Source organism: Anabrus simplex, chromosome 2 (genome assembly GCF_040414725.1).
Source record: "Anabrus simplex isolate iqAnaSimp1 chromosome 2, ASM4041472v1, whole genome shotgun sequence".
Lineage (NCBI taxonomy): Eukaryota > Metazoa > Arthropoda > Insecta > Orthoptera > Tettigoniidae > Anabrus > Anabrus simplex.
The window spans coordinates 129,386,147-129,404,608 of NC_090266.1; the positions used below are offsets into that span (position 1 = coordinate 129,386,147).

At 38.1% G+C, this 18,462-nt stretch overlaps 1 protein-coding gene across 1 annotated transcript in view; it reads right to left on the minus strand.

The window, feature by feature from the left end:
* LOC136863926 (cytoplasmic aconitate hydratase) overlaps positions 1-18,462 on the minus strand; it is a 781,251-nt gene that overhangs the window by 734,355 nt on the left and 28,434 nt on the right. Inside the window, exon 3 of the mRNA XM_067140355.2 lies at positions 2,549-2,715. Within this exon, the coding sequence (XP_066996456.1) occupies positions 2,549-2,715 (167 nt within the window). The remainder of the gene's footprint in view (positions 1-2,548; positions 2,716-18,462) is intronic.

The window sequence follows — 18,462 nt, forward strand, 5'->3', positions numbered from 1 at the left end:
AGGTTTAGCATTGTCGTGCAGGATTATTGCACTCTCCACAAGATCCGGACATTTCTCCCGAGCGCCACGTCGTACCTGTCGCACCAGGAAGTCCCTGTAGTACTGTGCGGTCTCTTTCTTCCATGTGGAACAAAGTGGCAATCAATGACACCCCTGACGTCATACACGACGATCACCATCAATTTGACTGGGGAAGGATTCTGACGGACCTTCTGCCTCCTTGGTGATCCAGCATGTCGCCACTCCGCGGACTGACGTTTCAGTTCTGGTCCGTATGCCCCTGCCCAAAATTCATCGATGGCGATTATTCGTGGCAAGAATTGATTGCCGCCCTGTTGCCAGTGTGCAAGGTGGTCGGAGCATATTGCATAGCGCACCCACCTTTAAACTGGTTGACACACATCCTAGCTGAAACTTTCCTATCCACCGTGCTACTGTACGGTATGGTAGGGCATTAATCCCAAGGGCTTCCACTAATTCACTGTGACATTCCATCGCATTTCTCCCTCGGAGGACACCTATTTTGATGTAAGTGCGCTGCTCAACACGGGTTACGTCCATCTCGCACGCCACTCACCAACTGACTGATTTCACAGCCCTCGCTGCGCTACTACCAGCTATCACAGAGCCATCTGTTGTTCTGCATACACACTATGCCTGCAGAACTTCCATACGATACACATACGTTTGTGATCCGTTCACATACATACAAGAAAAAAATAGTTGCCATGACTTTTGCCCCAATCCTCGTATACTTACTATTATATACAGTACTGATTAGGTGGAAACATACAATCTTTATAATCGAGAATCCCGAACACAACATTCCCAATAATTCAGTTTTTTTTTAAAAAGGATTTGTTTTACGTTGCACAGACACAGATAGGATTTATGGCGATGATGGGATAGGAAAGGCCTAGGAGTGGGAAGAAAGCGGCTGTGGCCTTAATTAAGGTACAGCCCCAAAATTTGCCTTGTGTGAAAATGGGAAACCACGGAAAACCATCTTCAGGCTGCTGACAGTGGGCTTCGTGCCTACTATCTCCTGAACACTGGACGCACTTAAGCAATTGCAGCTATTGAGCTCAGTACACATATTTAATAAAAATTACATGTTTTAAAGAAATAACACCAATAATAATACTGTACAATGTAATTTACTTCTTCCAGAGAAGTCCAGAATTGTACGCTACATTTGACTGCTATCTCGGCCATCTTAGATGCATTCAGAATACGCATGTACTGAAAAGGGTTAGGAAGGAAATTTACATATTTTGTCTGTTATAATAGCAAAATTTCCTTCCTTTTCTGAGTCAGAAAGATTCCACAAAATACAGATAAACTTGCACGAATATTAAACCATAATTCATGGGACCGGGAAAATTTTCCAAAATGGACAGATTTCCAGTTTATAAAGGTCCCACTAAAGGCAGGTTTTACTGTATATATGCAACTATTACGTGCAAATACAAGTTAATTATGAAGTAATTTAATTTTTTTAGTAATACAAATAAGTACTGGTGTGTATTTGACATACACGGAGGGCACATGGACAACAACAAAACATGTTGAAAGCAGAATCCAAGTAGTTGAGATGAAATTCGTTAGAGGAATAATTGGGAAGACACAAAGGGACAAAATCAGAAACATAGAAATCAGCGAGAGAATTTGACTCCCTAAACTGAGAGACAAGACAGAAAACAGTAAGCTGAAATGGTATGGACACATGATGAGAATGGAACAGGATAGAGTTCCAGAGCGAGTATTTACAGAGAAAATAATAGGAAGAAGACAATGGGCAAGACCAGAAAAGAGGTGGATGGATACAGTGGAGGAGAGTATAGAGGAGTAAAAGTAGAAGAAATATTGGAGGAAGGGTGTGGTGGAGGTCCTTGATTTACAAACCAACCCAAAAGACTGGAACCTGGAAATGGAGGAGGAGAAGAAGAAGAAGGACAAGTAATGTATTAAAAAAAATTCTGCGTAATGGTCGGACCCCACTCTCTCTTTTTTTTTTTTTTTTTTTTTTTTTTTTTTTTTTTTTTTTTTTTTTTTTTTTTGAAAATTTTGGTGCAATGAAATACAGTTGCCTTAAACTTTCTTCTCACTTTAAATTACAAAGTTTGTTCAGATGGTGATAACAGAAGTTTGCTTGTGTAAGTCATAATCCAGAGGGGTTTGAAGTGCCTAACGATGCACCAAATATTTTGTTTGGCATTTTCAAGAATTCACAATCTCTAATACACCTGCCAGGTTACCATTTCCAAGTTCATTTTGTTCAAGTGCGTGATTTTTGTATTGGTCATGCAAATTTCTTAGTTCCTACAACATTCAGTGAGCTGCATGTTATCTACAGAGAACACTGTAGCACTTTTGAAGGCATCAGATTTGCATGACAACAATTATTTCCAATTCACAAATGATTTTGTTAATTTATAGACCAGGAACTGCAAGACCATTTATGCTGGTGGTGCTTTCTTTTGAATTATGCTGTGACATGTCACAATAGCACAACAATGTATTTTGGATACTGATAATATATCCCTACCTGCAATATTACACGGGCTGGCTTGAAAGCAACTTCAACACCACCCTCCAATGACTGGTTTTGTTGCCAAGCAAGTATTGTATCCACATCCTGTTCTTTAACTTGAAAATTGTCACAATTCCTCACAGCAGACTCTAGGAGAACACGTATTGAGAAAGGCAGCAGATCTAAAATGTTGAAATTAAGAAAATTTCAGTTTAAAAAATATCCACGCATCAAAATAAGCTGCAACCATGACACACTTGCAGATGAAAGACATTCTTAAAATAGTTATATGGAAAACATGTTTTTCAAGTTTTACCACAAGAAAATAATTATTTTAGAAAAAAAAGAGCTCACTACATCTTTATGTGCTCAAAATTCCTCAAGAAATACACTATATGTGCTGAAATACCTGCATAATTGGGAATATACCATATGAACCACTATCTGATGGAAGTAATTTTAAAAACTTCATTTATGCAAACTATAACACTCATCACGTAAGTCTATACACCAAAAGGCAAATGTTGTCTCCTCAGTTTCTGTTTTCCTTAATGGTTCAACACTGCTGCCAACTTGGCTAGTTACATATTGAAATCACGAGGCATAACCAACAAACTAACAATGTATCAACAACGGATGTTTCCTTACCCAACTCAATGATAAATAAAGGATCAATCAAGATATTCATAATTAAGGCGACACTCCGGAGATAAAACAATATTTTTACCTCATGCGTGGATTTTCACGAAAGTTTGTGAGAATAGTTGGGCCCACGAGAGTTGAAGTCTGATATTTGAGCAGCGAAAGCAGTAACTACAAAGTACGCTGCGTTGTCATAGTTAGCTCAATTTGCGGCATATCACCCTTTCATACAGGCTGAACATTTAATCAACTATATGGGCCTAATGCAATTCAATAAACTTTGACCCGTTCCTAAGCTCGTGCTAATAACCCTGGCATTGAAGACAGAACATGTCATTGCATATAAACATGAGATTTCATATTCACTAAACTGACAATAACCTCAAAAAATGCACATGTTAAGTAGAGAAAGAACTGTACAAACAAACAAAAAAAAAAAAAAACTTAACAACGAAAATAATATTCAGGAAACAAACACTTGAAATATTACATAAACCAGCAACAACTAACACAGCTAACACAGTACTACTCCGAATATCACAAAAGCGACAGATCAAGCCAACCCACGTGGCGATAGCTTCCTTAAATGTGGCATCACTGTTATTCAAGCAGCGTTAGTCAACTTTTTCTCACCAGTGGCGCTAAATGTCAGACTTCGACTCTCGGGGGCCCAACTATACATAAAAGTAGAGATATCACGAATATTAATTCTTTCACATACAATTAGTTTTTCCGAAACAAATTTTTGGTCTTGAAATTTTTAATTAATTTTTTTTGGTGAAGTTTAATTAACATGCTAATGTAAATTCGTAATTAGGTAGATAACACTTGTTGCCATTGATGCTTTCACGGCCTGTACTTATAGACATGATATAGGCTTTTATGCTTATGCCGTGTCAAGAAAATAAAGTGAAATTCTTTACATTTCGCAGAAGAAGCCTTTCTCGTGGACAGTTGAGATTTTCTTCTGATGACCCAGAGCACAAAAGCATATATCATGTCTATAGATAATACTTCTTTCAAAAGCACTACGTATCAATTTTTCTGTACATAATTTATATAAGGAGATATATTGTACTAAAGTTAGTGTAATTTTTATGTTTTTACTTAAAAATCCCTACTACTTGAAAAAATTCTGCAATCAAAAATTCCGTAAGCAGGTTTCTTAACATAGCTGTGATACATATACCACACAAATTTAGTTACAGTTGACAGAATATTATGGGAGAAAAATGGGATTTAAATGTAAAACTACAATTGGCAACAAAAGCATTATTACAGTGGTAAATTGTTTGAATTCAGTGGAATAACTTCGTGACAAGAAAAAAAATGCAATCCTTTCAATTTCAGTCATAAAAAAAATTTCACCAAACTGACCAAAATATCGATTTTTATCTCCGGAGTGTCGCCTTAAGTCGGTTTTCAAGCTTTATGTGGAATTAAGAAAATAAACACTCTCTCTCACCCTCAATTTAATGCTATATGCTTCTGCCTTTATTTTGGTATATGCATTACTATAACCGTATTCTCCAGTGTTTGTCTAGTGTAAATAATTCAGCTCACTTCTTGAAATTTGCTATTACTTGTTGGACTTACGCGAAACCACCTTGTAATAAAACCCACAAGCAAATATATTACATGTACATATGCAGTAAGTCAATAAGAATACACAAAGGCTAAGTCTGCAAACTGTACCGAAGTCATGAGAAGACAAGGTTAGGTTAAGTTAGGTTGATAACGAAATTTCCTTCCATTTCCACTGAACTGATCTTTACGTCCTCTATAATGTTGCTTTCCTTTTTGGAGGAGTTCCTGCAGATTTTTCTTGTTTCTTAAGACATCCTAATGAAATTCTATACATAAGTATTGGATGAAATAAAACCGTAATTAATAATATGCTGCGTTCGTCATTTCACACCAACTACATTATTAAATGTGTTATGCGAACATGCCACAATTCTACTTACCTGATATTACCCAAACAGATTTACAATGCCACAGGGGAAAAAAAAAAAAAAAAAAAACTTCAATTATACCCACAAATGTAACACTAGCGATTTTAACAATACGGCAGTAGCAAAAATGCAATTCTCGCAAGTCACAAAATGAAGCATGACTGTATAGTGCCAACGTGCAAGGTAAACAGTAACTGTAAGACGTATCAGCAAGTAGGACCCCTGAACTATATGCCTAGCAACACTGAATCAAACCCAACAGTTAGAAAATAACTATAAATCACTACCTTCAGCATTAACACGGAGGAAAGAGTAAGGGTGTACACTTAGTGTATAGGCTTACATGCCAGTCGTAGAACTTGCCATGATGGAAGTATATAACCTAAAATTAAGTTCTATTGTTTTTATATCCCACTAACAATTTTCGGAAATGCCAAGGTGCTGAAATTTAGTCCCACAGGAGTTCTTTTACGTGCCAGTAAATCTACCGACACGAAGCTGACATATACGAGCACCTTCAAATACCTCTGGACTGAGCCAGGATCGAGCCTGCGGAGTCAGAAGGCCAGTGTCTCTCAACTGTTTGAGCCACTCTGCCTGGAAAATAAAGTTCTACTTACACAATTAACTTTATCAAATTTATCTCAGAGGTTTAATAACTCCACAGATCATCAAACCATTTCTGGCTGTGGATTATTACAAATATGTAAATGAATGATTTTCTGACACAGTCACTTACCTTCTCTGTCCAAAGAAGCAGGATGGTTGCCATTCAAAAGAGCCTTAAAACAAGACCCTAGAGTCATTATATTAAATAGCATTTTAAAGAACGTCTGTTGGAATAAAATTCATGCATTATAGCATATCAAAAGAACATTCATGGTTATCCATATGTTTAAATACATGTTGTTGTTGTAATTATTGTTTCTATCCACATTACTACAAAAACAGAAATGTACCTGACAAACAAAACATATTTTTTGTTATATAATATTTAATTTTAATGATCACGTAGTACTCTAAACTTTCAACGTATTAGGTCGTGTTCAATACATATAGTACATATTGAAGAGATATTTATAGACCAATTCATCAGTAAGATCTGAATCCACAGTCTTCCGATTTCACGCTGGATGCTCTTACCAATTGAGCTATTTGTTCTGTTTGGAAAGGATCCAAGCTACAAGTCTGGCACTACTACCACCATAACTATAGAGTGCGTGCAAGCCGCCTGTTGCACGCCAAGTCAATTAATATTTTTCACCTGGTATCCGTTAGGCCATATTTGTTGGCAGGAGGGGACATATTGGGGCAAATATTCGAAGCAGTTACTTGAAGGGCCCAAGTCGATATTCTATAATTTTACAGTAGAGGGAGAAAGTACAATATACTGTAACAGTAAATGTGGTACTTTGGTGAGCACGAGAAACGCAGGGCGTGTACCAATCTGTTGAAGTGCATACAGAGGGAGAGGGTTTTCTTTAAAAAAAAATCTTAAGATGTTTTTCTCTGAGTTTATTAATAAGTTCAAAATCATATCACCTCTGTACAGAAGAAACAGTATGGAGTGTTCTTTCCTCGTCCTAGGGTTGGCGATGTCCTAGAATTCCGGCTGCTCCTCTCCTTTCCGCACCATTGGACCACCATTCCTCCCTCGATGGAAGTTCTAGAAGATCCATACAGTGTTGAAGTAGAGGGCGTTGGAATAGACCACGTAAATGATGAACGTGAACGAACACCGTTAAGCCTTGGGGCGTGTTAATGCAAAAACTGCTTCTGCACAGATGAGAAAAAGGAAGAGCAATGGTTTTAACAAGGTTCATAACACCTAAGAATTGTATGATTGAAGGTTTATCACACGGTAGAATGTCACTGAAATCTATCCCGTGTTAAGTCATTAATCATTTGAAATGAAAAGGAATGTCACTAAACTCGAATAAGTATATAAGTTTAACACTCATAAAATGAATATCCACTCGAAACTTGTCGTCGAATTTCATTAAAGTCAACTAATAAGTAGTCACCTAAAGTTTGTGACACTTGGCATAATGTAAAGTTATGCCACACGACACATTTCTTAGTTTGAACACCGTTCAATGTAATCAATTGGATTGAAATGAAGTAAGAATGTTTCACTCGTGAAGTCAATCTTGTTCACGCATGTTAATGAAATGAAATGAAAATAAAGCGAAATTAATCATTTATGAACAGTCCTTAGTTTGACTGTTCGTAGAATTGAAAATGCACAGCTCTTAGTTCGAATGTTCGTCGAATTGAAATACACAGTTCTAATACACAGTCGACAGTTCATCACCTACAAATATTCACACAGTTTAGAGAATTATCTCCACACGAAATTGTAAATTAGTGACGTCACTCTGTACCCAATCACTTGTTAATGCTTGTACTTGGAGTAATTCTAAGTTAAAGAACAGTCTCGTTAACTCGAAATTCAATCACTTTGTAAGGAGCAAACTGTTCCAAATCCTGTCCACAACATTAAACTTTAAATTACGAGCACTTGGAAAAATAATCGCAAGTCTTAGATACTCGTGCAGAATAAACAATCACCTGATAATGTTAAGAGTTTGATGGAGCACAATTTAAATAACTCCCTGTTGGAGCAGAAGTTTATCACTCACGATTTAAAGAAACTAGTGTAAGTTCACACTCGACGCTATTGAGTTAAAGTCCACGGACTCGACGAAGCATGACAGTCGCTTCACGTTGTATCGCGGTCCTGGCGAGCTGAATGCACGAACTCCACTACAATGCATGCTCATACACACACTGGTCTGCTAAGCGAAGCAGTACTACATTTATATCCGATCCATGCCTTCACATCTTATTCCATAACTTCGTCGTTTCATGTCGGATTTATATGAAACCTTGCAGGAACGTAGATAAAGGATTGGGCTACATGATGATGTGGTTAATTTTGTCTAATTATCATTGTGGGGAAAGTTATTATCCGAAGAAACTCAAGGAACATTCCACACTAGTCTAGGCTCTGTGTTGCGGTGAGGCAGGCTGTGACGTCACTCCGCTCTACGTCACACACACAGCTGTTGCTTGCTGTTCAGTCAGTCTTCCGCTGCTGGGCCGGAGCGTAACGCGTAAGTTTTAAATTTTCATTACGGGGACTTAGTTTCGTACCGCCGTTACCGGTACAATACATCATTACTGAACTCTGATACAAAAGTTAATTAATTATAGTTAAAAATACGGCACTTGCCTGATGACCTAAGGCTATTGTAATGTATTCATGAAATATGCTCCACTGTGGAGGTGACAACTGTAACACTGAAATTCTCAAAACAAACTGTATAAAAAATTAAATTTATTGGGTGCTGAGAAAAGGATTCCCACCCCATTTGCTTAAATTATGAAGAAAAATAGCTTTTAAAATAAATTTGGGCACTACAGTAATGAAAATACAGAAAATAAATAATGAATTAAATTGAGCATAAGATATCTTTCAGTTCCCAGGGTGTATGATCATGAGCTGTGGAGAATCCAATTCTGCTAGTATAACCTTACCAGACACTCGTTCATCCCTGAAAATGATAGGGTAGTAAGCCAGGTATGATTCCAGTAATGAAATAAGCCGTTAACTGATAACTAATTGAATTTACTTGACTAAAAGACTCATAATTGAGATTCCTCATACTCCAAAATCACATTAAAAAAAACATCACACAATTAAATAGGAAGATATTCCCACAACTCTCCATGAACACTCACAAACAAAAACTATTAATTACGGAGCGAGTGGCCGCGTGGTTTGATCCTTTTCCAAAATCTGTACAAGAAGAGAATAAACAGCAACAGGGAAAATAAATGAAATGTTAGAGGGCATTCGACCAGTGCAGGTTATTGTAAATAAAAAATGTGTGTTAAAAAAAAATTAATTCCATCCCCTGGTCCAAGGAGTTTGAACAGCCAAAGTAGGGGACTCCCTGTAGGGGTGAAGTACAGTGGGGAATTCGAGGGTACTGGGAAAGCTACGGTAGCTGTGAAGGCCCTTCAGGAACTCTGAAAAGTGGTGGCAAAAGGGGGCTCTGATTAAGACGCAGAGGTCGTTATGCTACTTAGGTTCCAAAATGGGTAAAAAAGTAAATAAATGCAATGTAAATTTTAATCTTATACCAGTTGCATAGTATTATTTGAAGTAATTCCACATACTGTATATGAGTTGACTATGTTTGTAAGTATAGGAGATATTATAAGTAGAATTTTGTAAACAATATAAATTTATTAAGGATGATCTGTTTGTTAATAGAAAAAAATTGTTAGCATAAATTGTATATTATTGTATTCTAGAAAAATTGTTTTTCTTCTCTTGTTAATTTAAAATTTAGTGCTTGACAATGTATTTTAGTGTACCATTTGCCACCGAGGTGGACACCCCATTTGCAAATAAAGAGATTTTGATTTGATTTTGATGTCTCTGTCAGCTTGATTAGGGAGATTGTGGGCTCGAATCCCACTGCCGGCAGCCCTGAAAATGGGTTTCCGTTGTTTCCCACTTTCACAACAGGCAAATGCTGGGGCTGTACCTTAATTAAGGCCAAGGCCACATCCTTCTCGCTCCTAACCTTTTCCTATACTATCTTTGCCACTATGTGTGTTGCTGCAAAGTAAAAGCATATTTTAAAAAAAAAGTATTAATTCAGAGACACTCCAGCAACAGTGTTTTCAATACTCACAAACATTTATATTTCACTATATTCAATGATATAATTTCAACAGTAACTTGTAAGTGTTTAGGAGAATACACTTTTGCTTTTGAAAATCTGATGTCATAATGCATGATCCACTTTGGACCAAGTGGAAATGATAGAACACTAAAAGACAAACAAATTTTACTTAAACGTCAGGTCTGCAACGAGCATTTCCGTGACCAACAAGGAGTGAATGATGCTGTCCACTTTTTTTGTCAATGCATTGGAAAAGGGAGGCTTAAGATATATGCTTCAACGTTTCTCTGGACAGCAGACCCCAGCTAGAAGGCCGACTAGGAAACTGGACCCGGGAAAGTTGGACCCCAATATTATCGAACACATCATAAAACTATCCACAGACAGACAGATAGATGAAGCACTGAAAGGGATGGTACGACTGATCCAAAAAGAAGGAGCAAGCTGTGTTTTAATGCAGATTGCTATGAAGCAAGAAAGATTATCCTGAATAACCTACACATCACTAGGGGTGACCCGATTCCACAAATCAGCATGTTTACGTGAAATCCCGCAGAGACTACAATAAACTGCTAAAAAGAAGGAAGACCGAGTACCAGGTGGAACAGGACAAACGAAGAATCGAAGAAGCGGAACGCTATCCATACAAGATTCTAAATCTCAGGAAGCCCATTTTCCCCAAGAGATATCCCCAAGGAGAAATGGGAAAATCACATGAAGATGGTTTTGCAACAGGACTACAATGGTTGTGAGGATGGATAGAAAAAAGAATAGCAAGGAATTACTTTGAAGAGGAGAGGCCAAGTAATTGATGGATAAAAACAATGAAATCGGAAGTCAGCACGAGGAATGCCAAGCAGGAGGACAGAGGAACACAAACTATACTTTGACAGGAAGAAGCAGAGAGCACTTGTACACTCCTGAGAAACTGGAGCTGGAAAATGATGACGATTTGTTAATTCATAAATAAAAATCTTAACTGTTGCTCAAAATTCTATACCCTTTTGCTGCCATGCTCATAAGTGTGATTCAATAATGAATGCTAAGAATGAAGAATTATGTATTCTTGTTTCCTGTTTGCCACAGCCTTTCCGAAGCATGAAGTATCATGGGCTTATAATCATTCATAAATATAACATTTTTATTTTTATATGATGGCTGATTTTCGGGCACTATGCACTACAGAATTAGGCATTAGCTTTCAATTGAATGGGCTAACCTCGTTTTTAATTTCACCCCCTTTCTTCCTCCCGCCAACCCCCTCTGCCAATTAACTGAGAATTTCTCATTTCTTCCCTTTAGAGGTTTTACACCCATGTTTGTGCCACACACTGCCTGCATATCACCATGTATACCCTCCAAGTTGCTTTATCTGTCAACTGGAGTTACTCAAATTTTTCACTTACAGCAGTTGTGCAGTCTTTGAAATTTCAACCTGACATCTCAGCAGTACCTGAAAGATGAAGATGGACGAAATATGTCTTATTACTTAATAAAAGAAAAAGCCAGTTTCTTGTAATAGAAAGATTGTAAAGCTACAATTTCTAACATATTTAGATTACAAATGGGGGAAGTTACCCTCTCTGGAGCGTGATTGTAAATGAAATGGCGTATGGTTTTTAGTGCCGGGAGTGTCCGAGGACAAGTTCGGGTCGCCAGATGCAGGTATATTGATTTGACGCCCGTAGGCGACCTACGAGTCATGACGGTGATGAAATGATGAAGACGACACATACACCCAGTCCCCGTGTCAGCGAAATTAACCAATTATGGTTAAAATTCCAGACCCCGCCGGGAATCAAACCCGGGACTCCTGTGACCAAAGGCAGCACGCTAACCATTTAGCCAGACCAATGTGACTGTGATGCAGCAAGTGCAATAACCCAATAGTAAAGCAGCACAGTTTGTCCTGGGTGATTTCTGACAAAAAGGTACTGTGACAAAAATGTTGCAAAAACTTTGGGTTGGGAAGACTTGGGAGTAAGGAGAATAACAGCGCGGCTAAGGAGTATATTATAAGCTGTCACTGGAGAGATGGTATAAAATGACATTAGTACATGAACAAGCTTAAATTTAAAATTTTTTTTTTTGCAAGTTGTTTAACATCGCACCGACACCGATAGGTCTTACAGTGACGATAGGACAGGAACGGGCTCAGAGTAGGGAGGAAGAGGCCATGACCTTAATTAAGGTACAGCCCCAGCATTTGCCTGGTGTGAAAATGGGAAACCACGGAAAACCATCTTCAGGGCTGCCGACAGTGGGATTCAAACCCACTATCTCCCGGATGCAAGCTCACAGCCGCACGCCTCTACGCGCACGGCCAACTCGCCCGGTTAGAACTGGCTTTACATTGCACCAACACAGATAGGTCTTATGGCGATGATGGGATTTGAAAGGCCTAGGAATGGAAGTGGCCATGACCTTAATTAAGGTACAGCCCCAGCATTTGCCTGGTGGGAAAATGGGAAACCACGAAAAACCATCTTCAGGGCTGCCGACAACGGGGCTCGAACCCACTATCTCCCAGATGCAAGCCCACAGCTGCGCACCCCTAACCGCATGGTCAACTCGCCCGGTGGTGTTTTTAAATGTAGGAAGGATAATAATATGAAGATAAAGTTGGAATTCAAAAGGACAAATCGGGGCAATTATTCATTTACAGACAGAGGAATTAGGAATTGAATAAATTACCAAGGGAGATGTTCAATAAATTACCAGCTTCTTTGAAATTATTCAAGACTACATTTCTACAGATATAATGCTTACAAGTATCTGGTTGAAGCTTCCGTCAACTGCCATTCTAAAATCATCGTTCTTGTCCTATTAACCATTTTGTGTCATCAGTTCGGAATTAAAGGAAAAGAAAGAGAATCTTTGTGTTGTTCTTTTCTCCACATTTTTGGCTGCTGGAATACAAAAGAATAGAGGACTGAATTTTTCATTCTTCAGCAATCAAACTCGACTTGTCAAAGGCAATCTAATGGTATCCCGTATTGCACCAAGTGCCATTAATACCAACGTAGCAGCAAATTAGTAAATAGCTAACCATCATAATTAATCTGGGGTGAATGTATGTTTAAATTTAACTGCTTTCATTGTTTCCAAATTAATTTGAGAAGCATAACACACTTGTTTTGTGTCACTAAAGCAAGCGTATTCAGAGTTATTTAGTAGGAGCAAGGGGTGCACGCGGTTCACAAGTTAGAGAAATGAATAAAATAACTAATTATTTGTACCTGTGCGCAATAAAAGAAAGAATGACTATTCTTTGAAGTATCTCCTGAACCTAATAACAGTGAATGTGAAGAGAACCTTGCAAGTACCGATAGATTTACTGCAGAGGGAAACGATTCTGACCATGATCAGAATCTGTTGGACATTGAGTTAGAAAAATAATTTTTCCCAGAGATACAAATGGCTTTATGCTAAAAAGGTGTGCCAAGGTTTTACAAGTTTAGGACAAACAAAAAACAGATGGAAGTGAACATTTGTTCAGAGTGGGCCAGTATTAAAATCAGTACCTTTGATGAAAATGCTTGTTGTTTAAAGGGGCCTAACATCTAGGTCATCGGCCCCCAATGGCACGAAATGAGACGAAATGTAAGGACAAGTAAAAAATCCTGAATCCTCCACTAACCAGAATTCAAAGAATCAATGGATGGATATGAAGTTAAAACAATCAGTGGATGTGACCCACAATGCCCCACATTCCCAGAAATTAGCGTTAAACAATAGTATTACTGACTAAGGGACTGCTTCTAAAGCACAATACTGAATCGATGATGCTTGTAGTCTAAACGGGTCCAAAATCCAGGTCATCAGCCCCTTATAATGGTACTTATCGCTAGGAAAGTAGAACCATTGTATTTGTCATGTTACGGTACTAATTAAAAGTAGCGTAGACTTGCGGTATTCCACACATTATACTACTACTCACAGGTAATGTAAAACGCACATGTAACACAGACCTATGGTGTTTTGCACATTGTGTCGCTACTTACAGGCAACACAAACCTTTGGTGTTCTTCACATAAGTGGACTAACCACAGGGACTCTCACTATTCCGTGGTGTTCCTCACATAGTGGGTACTAATTATAGGTAAGGCAGAACCATGGTGTCGCTCATATAGTGTTACGAATCACAGGTACTGTAAAATGCATCCTGAGCACACACTGTCGCCAATAATCACAAACCTATTGTGTACCTAACACAGTGGTACTATGCGCAAGTAAAAGCGACCCATGGTGTTCTCTGCGTGGTGGTACTAATTACAAGTATTATCATGGTTCTAATTTGATCATCCCTTGGTTGCCCCTTTTAGTCCCCTCTTACAACAGGCAGGGGGTACCATGGGTGTATTCTTTGTCTGCGTCCCCCACCCACAGGGGATATCAGTACCTTTGGAAGAGAAGACTGTACATCTGGGGATATGAACAAAGTATGGAATTCAGTTTATGAAGAAATTTTAGTGAGTACCGCACCTTTTTCTTAGAAAAACAGCACTTATTGTTATTACGAAAAATAATTGGTAACAAATTGTTGTAATATTGCACTAATAATATGAACAGGAAGTGGGAAAAATTGTTTTAATATTAGGCCTATTCTTGATGTTCACACCAGACTTTTGTTTTTAAGTAACTGACATATTTAAAGTTAAAAATTTCATTGTTCCGTATTGAAGAATATTACAGTTAAAATTGAAATAATTGATAAAGAGATTCAACCTATTCAATACAAAAGAATAAGAAATGTAGTGAATTACATTCTTATTTAATAAGTAGAAGTGGTACCGGTTTCGACCCTAGTCCAGGTCATCATCAGCCGATTAAAACATGAAAAACAATACATAGGAAAAGGAAATAAAAGATCAAGTACACTCCGGATCAGTAGAAGAGGCGATATAAAAATGAACGGGGTAGACACTGTAAAATTCAGAAGAAGTAAAATATAAGTCACTTAAAAGAAAACAGTGCGTAATTTTCTGAGCGGCAGTATGGCACACGCAGTGTTAGGCAAAGTCTTATAATGTTTATGAATAGCGGACAACGATTAAATGAGCTAATTTTTAAACAATGTCAGGCACAAAGTCATATCATAATCGAACACATACGAAGATCCATAATCGTGCAGGAGTTGAAGATGAGTAGATCTTTTGAAGTAACTTGCCAGCTCCCGGTGATCAGCGCAATATATTTAACATCAGGCACTGTGGTTTCAAACACCAAAGTAAAATGGAGAACAGCTTGATGATCCAGTAATTTTCTTCGGTTGCGGAAAAGTAAGTATATAGATAAATATAATATAATTCAATAATTGAATTGAATCTCTTTATCAATTACTTCAATTTTAACTGACATATTAGCAATTATATAAGATTCTGACACAATGTATTATTATTATTATGAACAATAATTGGTCAAAAATGTCTCAATATTATACTCTATGCTCTCACCGACTATTTTATGTGAGTCTATTTCATGTTGGCAATTATTTAAGATTATTCTACCAAAATATATGATTATTATTAATTATTACTATGCAAAATAAAAATGATGTGACAGCCCCGATGGGCCTTGGCATACCAAAGCGACTACTGCTCAGCCCGCTGTGATACTCAAAGATAGGAATAGCAGGCAGATGATACTGGTTAATGACCTGTGCAAGAAATGGAAGATGCAAACTTTTTTTTTTTTGCTATTTGCTTTGCGTTGCACCGATACAGATAGGTCTTATGGCGACGATGGGATAGGAAAGGCCTAGGTATGGGAAGGAAGCGTCCGTGGCCTTAAGGTACAGCCCCAGCATTTGCCTAGTGTGAAAATGGGAAACCACAGAAAACATTCTTTGATGTATACATAGTGTACCAGTAAAATAGCCCGATTTTATGAATTATTTTTAAAGTTAGCACGAAGTAGTTCTCAGGGCAGTACTGGGTGATTTCTAGCTAGGGCTTCGTACAGGAGGCAGGGTCCTATCTACAAGAAAATTTTTAAATAGATTGAATAATAGTTTATTTTATTCAGAAAATGCAGTTCGAAGTGCACACCACCTTACTGTTGATAGTCGCTGTCTTCAACATCGCCTTTTGATGGCCCGTGCTCCCAGTTCACCAGGCTGAACGGGGCTGGAACACGTTCTGGAAGTTGCTAATATTTCGTTGAGAAAAGGTCGGAACACCCAGGTTGGTTTGATATGAGTTTGAGTCTCGAACTTTCGACATTCTGGACGGTCTCCGACGATGTTGCAGGGTAATCACTCGTCACATAACTTACACGAGTGTCCACATTTACACAGTCTCCCGACACTTTGGTTTAACAGCACTGTTTCGTGTAATATGGTTGGGATATGCCGTTGAATTCACTCTTAATCTTGCAGATAGAATTTATAAGTTCACTAAAGATGTAGATGCGAGTAGCATCGAGATTGGAAGAAAATAAAGCACAGTTCATGAATAAGAATAATGAAACTGAAAATTATTCACGCACTTGGCAAAGTTCGTGGTGATTTTCCACTAAATAAAGTAGCACTTGACGTTGAAAGAAATGTATGACTGCTCTAGAGTTTATCAAAGACACTGCTGTCAGTCATGAAATAATACTAAACACTTTGACGAAGAAATAAGGTTGAAATGAAAAGCACAGTTCGTTGTTAGGCGCACTTGACATTAAATAAAATATGTGACTGTTTGAGAGTTTATCAAAGACACTGCTGTCAATCACACACAACTAATTTACACACTGTTCAGAAGAAATAATACACAATTTTGTTTGAATTGGATAAAGAACACAGTTTGAGTTCAGAGTGAAACCTTGGTGTCGTAGCACACGATTATGGTAATCACTTGCATTATATACATGAGAAAGTTCGAACAATTTAATAAACACTCTTGTCTATTAATGAGGTTATGCTGACTGAGATTTTATAAAACGTCACTGTTAATAGTATAACATAGTAGTGTCACACTGAAATTAATATGTGTTCAGAGATTAAGTTCTGCTGACTGAGATTTAAAAAATAAATATCACAGTTCCTAGTATATCGCAGTAGTGTCACATTTAAATTAATATTGATTCAGAGACTAATTTTCACAGGTAACGTGGTAATAAACTCAGTTCTACACGAAGAAAGTAAGTTATATCGAGAAGTTTCTACACGCGTACAGAATATAAGTTCGACTTGACTGTTGTCCCATAAGCCCGATACACGACTTGTCATAATCAGAGTTCAAACACGCACACAGATTATAAGTTCAACTTGATTAATAGACTCAATGTCCATTATAAAGACTTTGTTATACATGAGAGTTCACACGACTGAAGACTTGGAATAATTTCAACACGACTGTCCGAGTTCAAGTCCCACATGAAGACTTGGAATATTCGAAGATAGTCTCTGTCAGCACTTCGACGAACAATGCAGCGTGGAGAGTCAGGCTGGACACTCAGCTATGACTGTGTGAACGGGTCTAGTGAGCTCAGCTTATATTCAGTTTGGGGCTCCTACGTCATCAGATAACGTGATTGATTTGAAGTTGATTATCTCGCGAATCCCTCGACGGATTTTCTTGAGATTTACAATTTGAGACGTTTATGTCATCCTCTTCAAAATGACGTATCACTCAAGTCGCTGTGATTATTATTACAGAAGTTTTAAATTTTCTTCAATCAAATGTTCGCGAAGGCATGACGTTCATATCCAGAACATACCGGGCCACGCAGGCAACACGTGGCGTCAGGCGGGTAGTCTATCTTGTCCCTGCAGCTACATCACACACACAGCTGTAGCTGGCTCGTCTCCTCACTCCTCCGAACGTAAACAAACAAAGTTCACTCTGAACGTCTTGCGTGATGATGGAATACAATTACTCGTAAAAAAAATATGGCATGTACAGGTTGTAACTGGTACAATAGCAACACGGAATGTACGAACAATGAATAAACCAAGAGTTCTAAATGATCTGAAACAAGAAATGGACTAATACAATATTGGAATAGCAGCAATTCAGGAAGGAAAGGGTGTTTTTAGAAGCCGTAAATATACAATTCTTCGTAGTGGAGGGGTTAGAGGCACAATAGTTGGCACAGACTTTCTTGCGTATAACAGATATAAATCAGCGGTTTTGAATTTTAAACATGTAAATGAAATGGTAGTATGTACTCTAAGGAAGAGGGCAAGTTTTTTTCAATATCACCTTTGTGTGTATATATGCCCCTACAGAAGACGCTGGGGATGAAGAGAAAGATATGTTCTACGGACAAGAAATGGAATGCATCCCAAGACAAAGTGGAAAAATCATATTTGGAGATTTCAATGCTTTCTTTTTTACAATTTTTTTTTACGTCACACTGACACAGATAGGTCTTATGGTGACGATGTGATGAGAAGGGCCTAGGAGTTGGAAGGAAGCAGCCGTGGCCTTAATTAAGGTACAACCCCAACATTTGCCTGGTGTGAAAATAGGAAGTCACAGAAAACCAACTTCAGGGCTGCCGACAGTGGGGTTCTCTTCCCGATGCCAGCTCATAGCTGCGCGCCCCTTACCGAACGGCCAGCTCGCCCAGTAATTTAAAAGCTAGGATGGGAAAAGAAGAAACCTATAGGGAGATAACTGGGGAGGAATATTTGTAT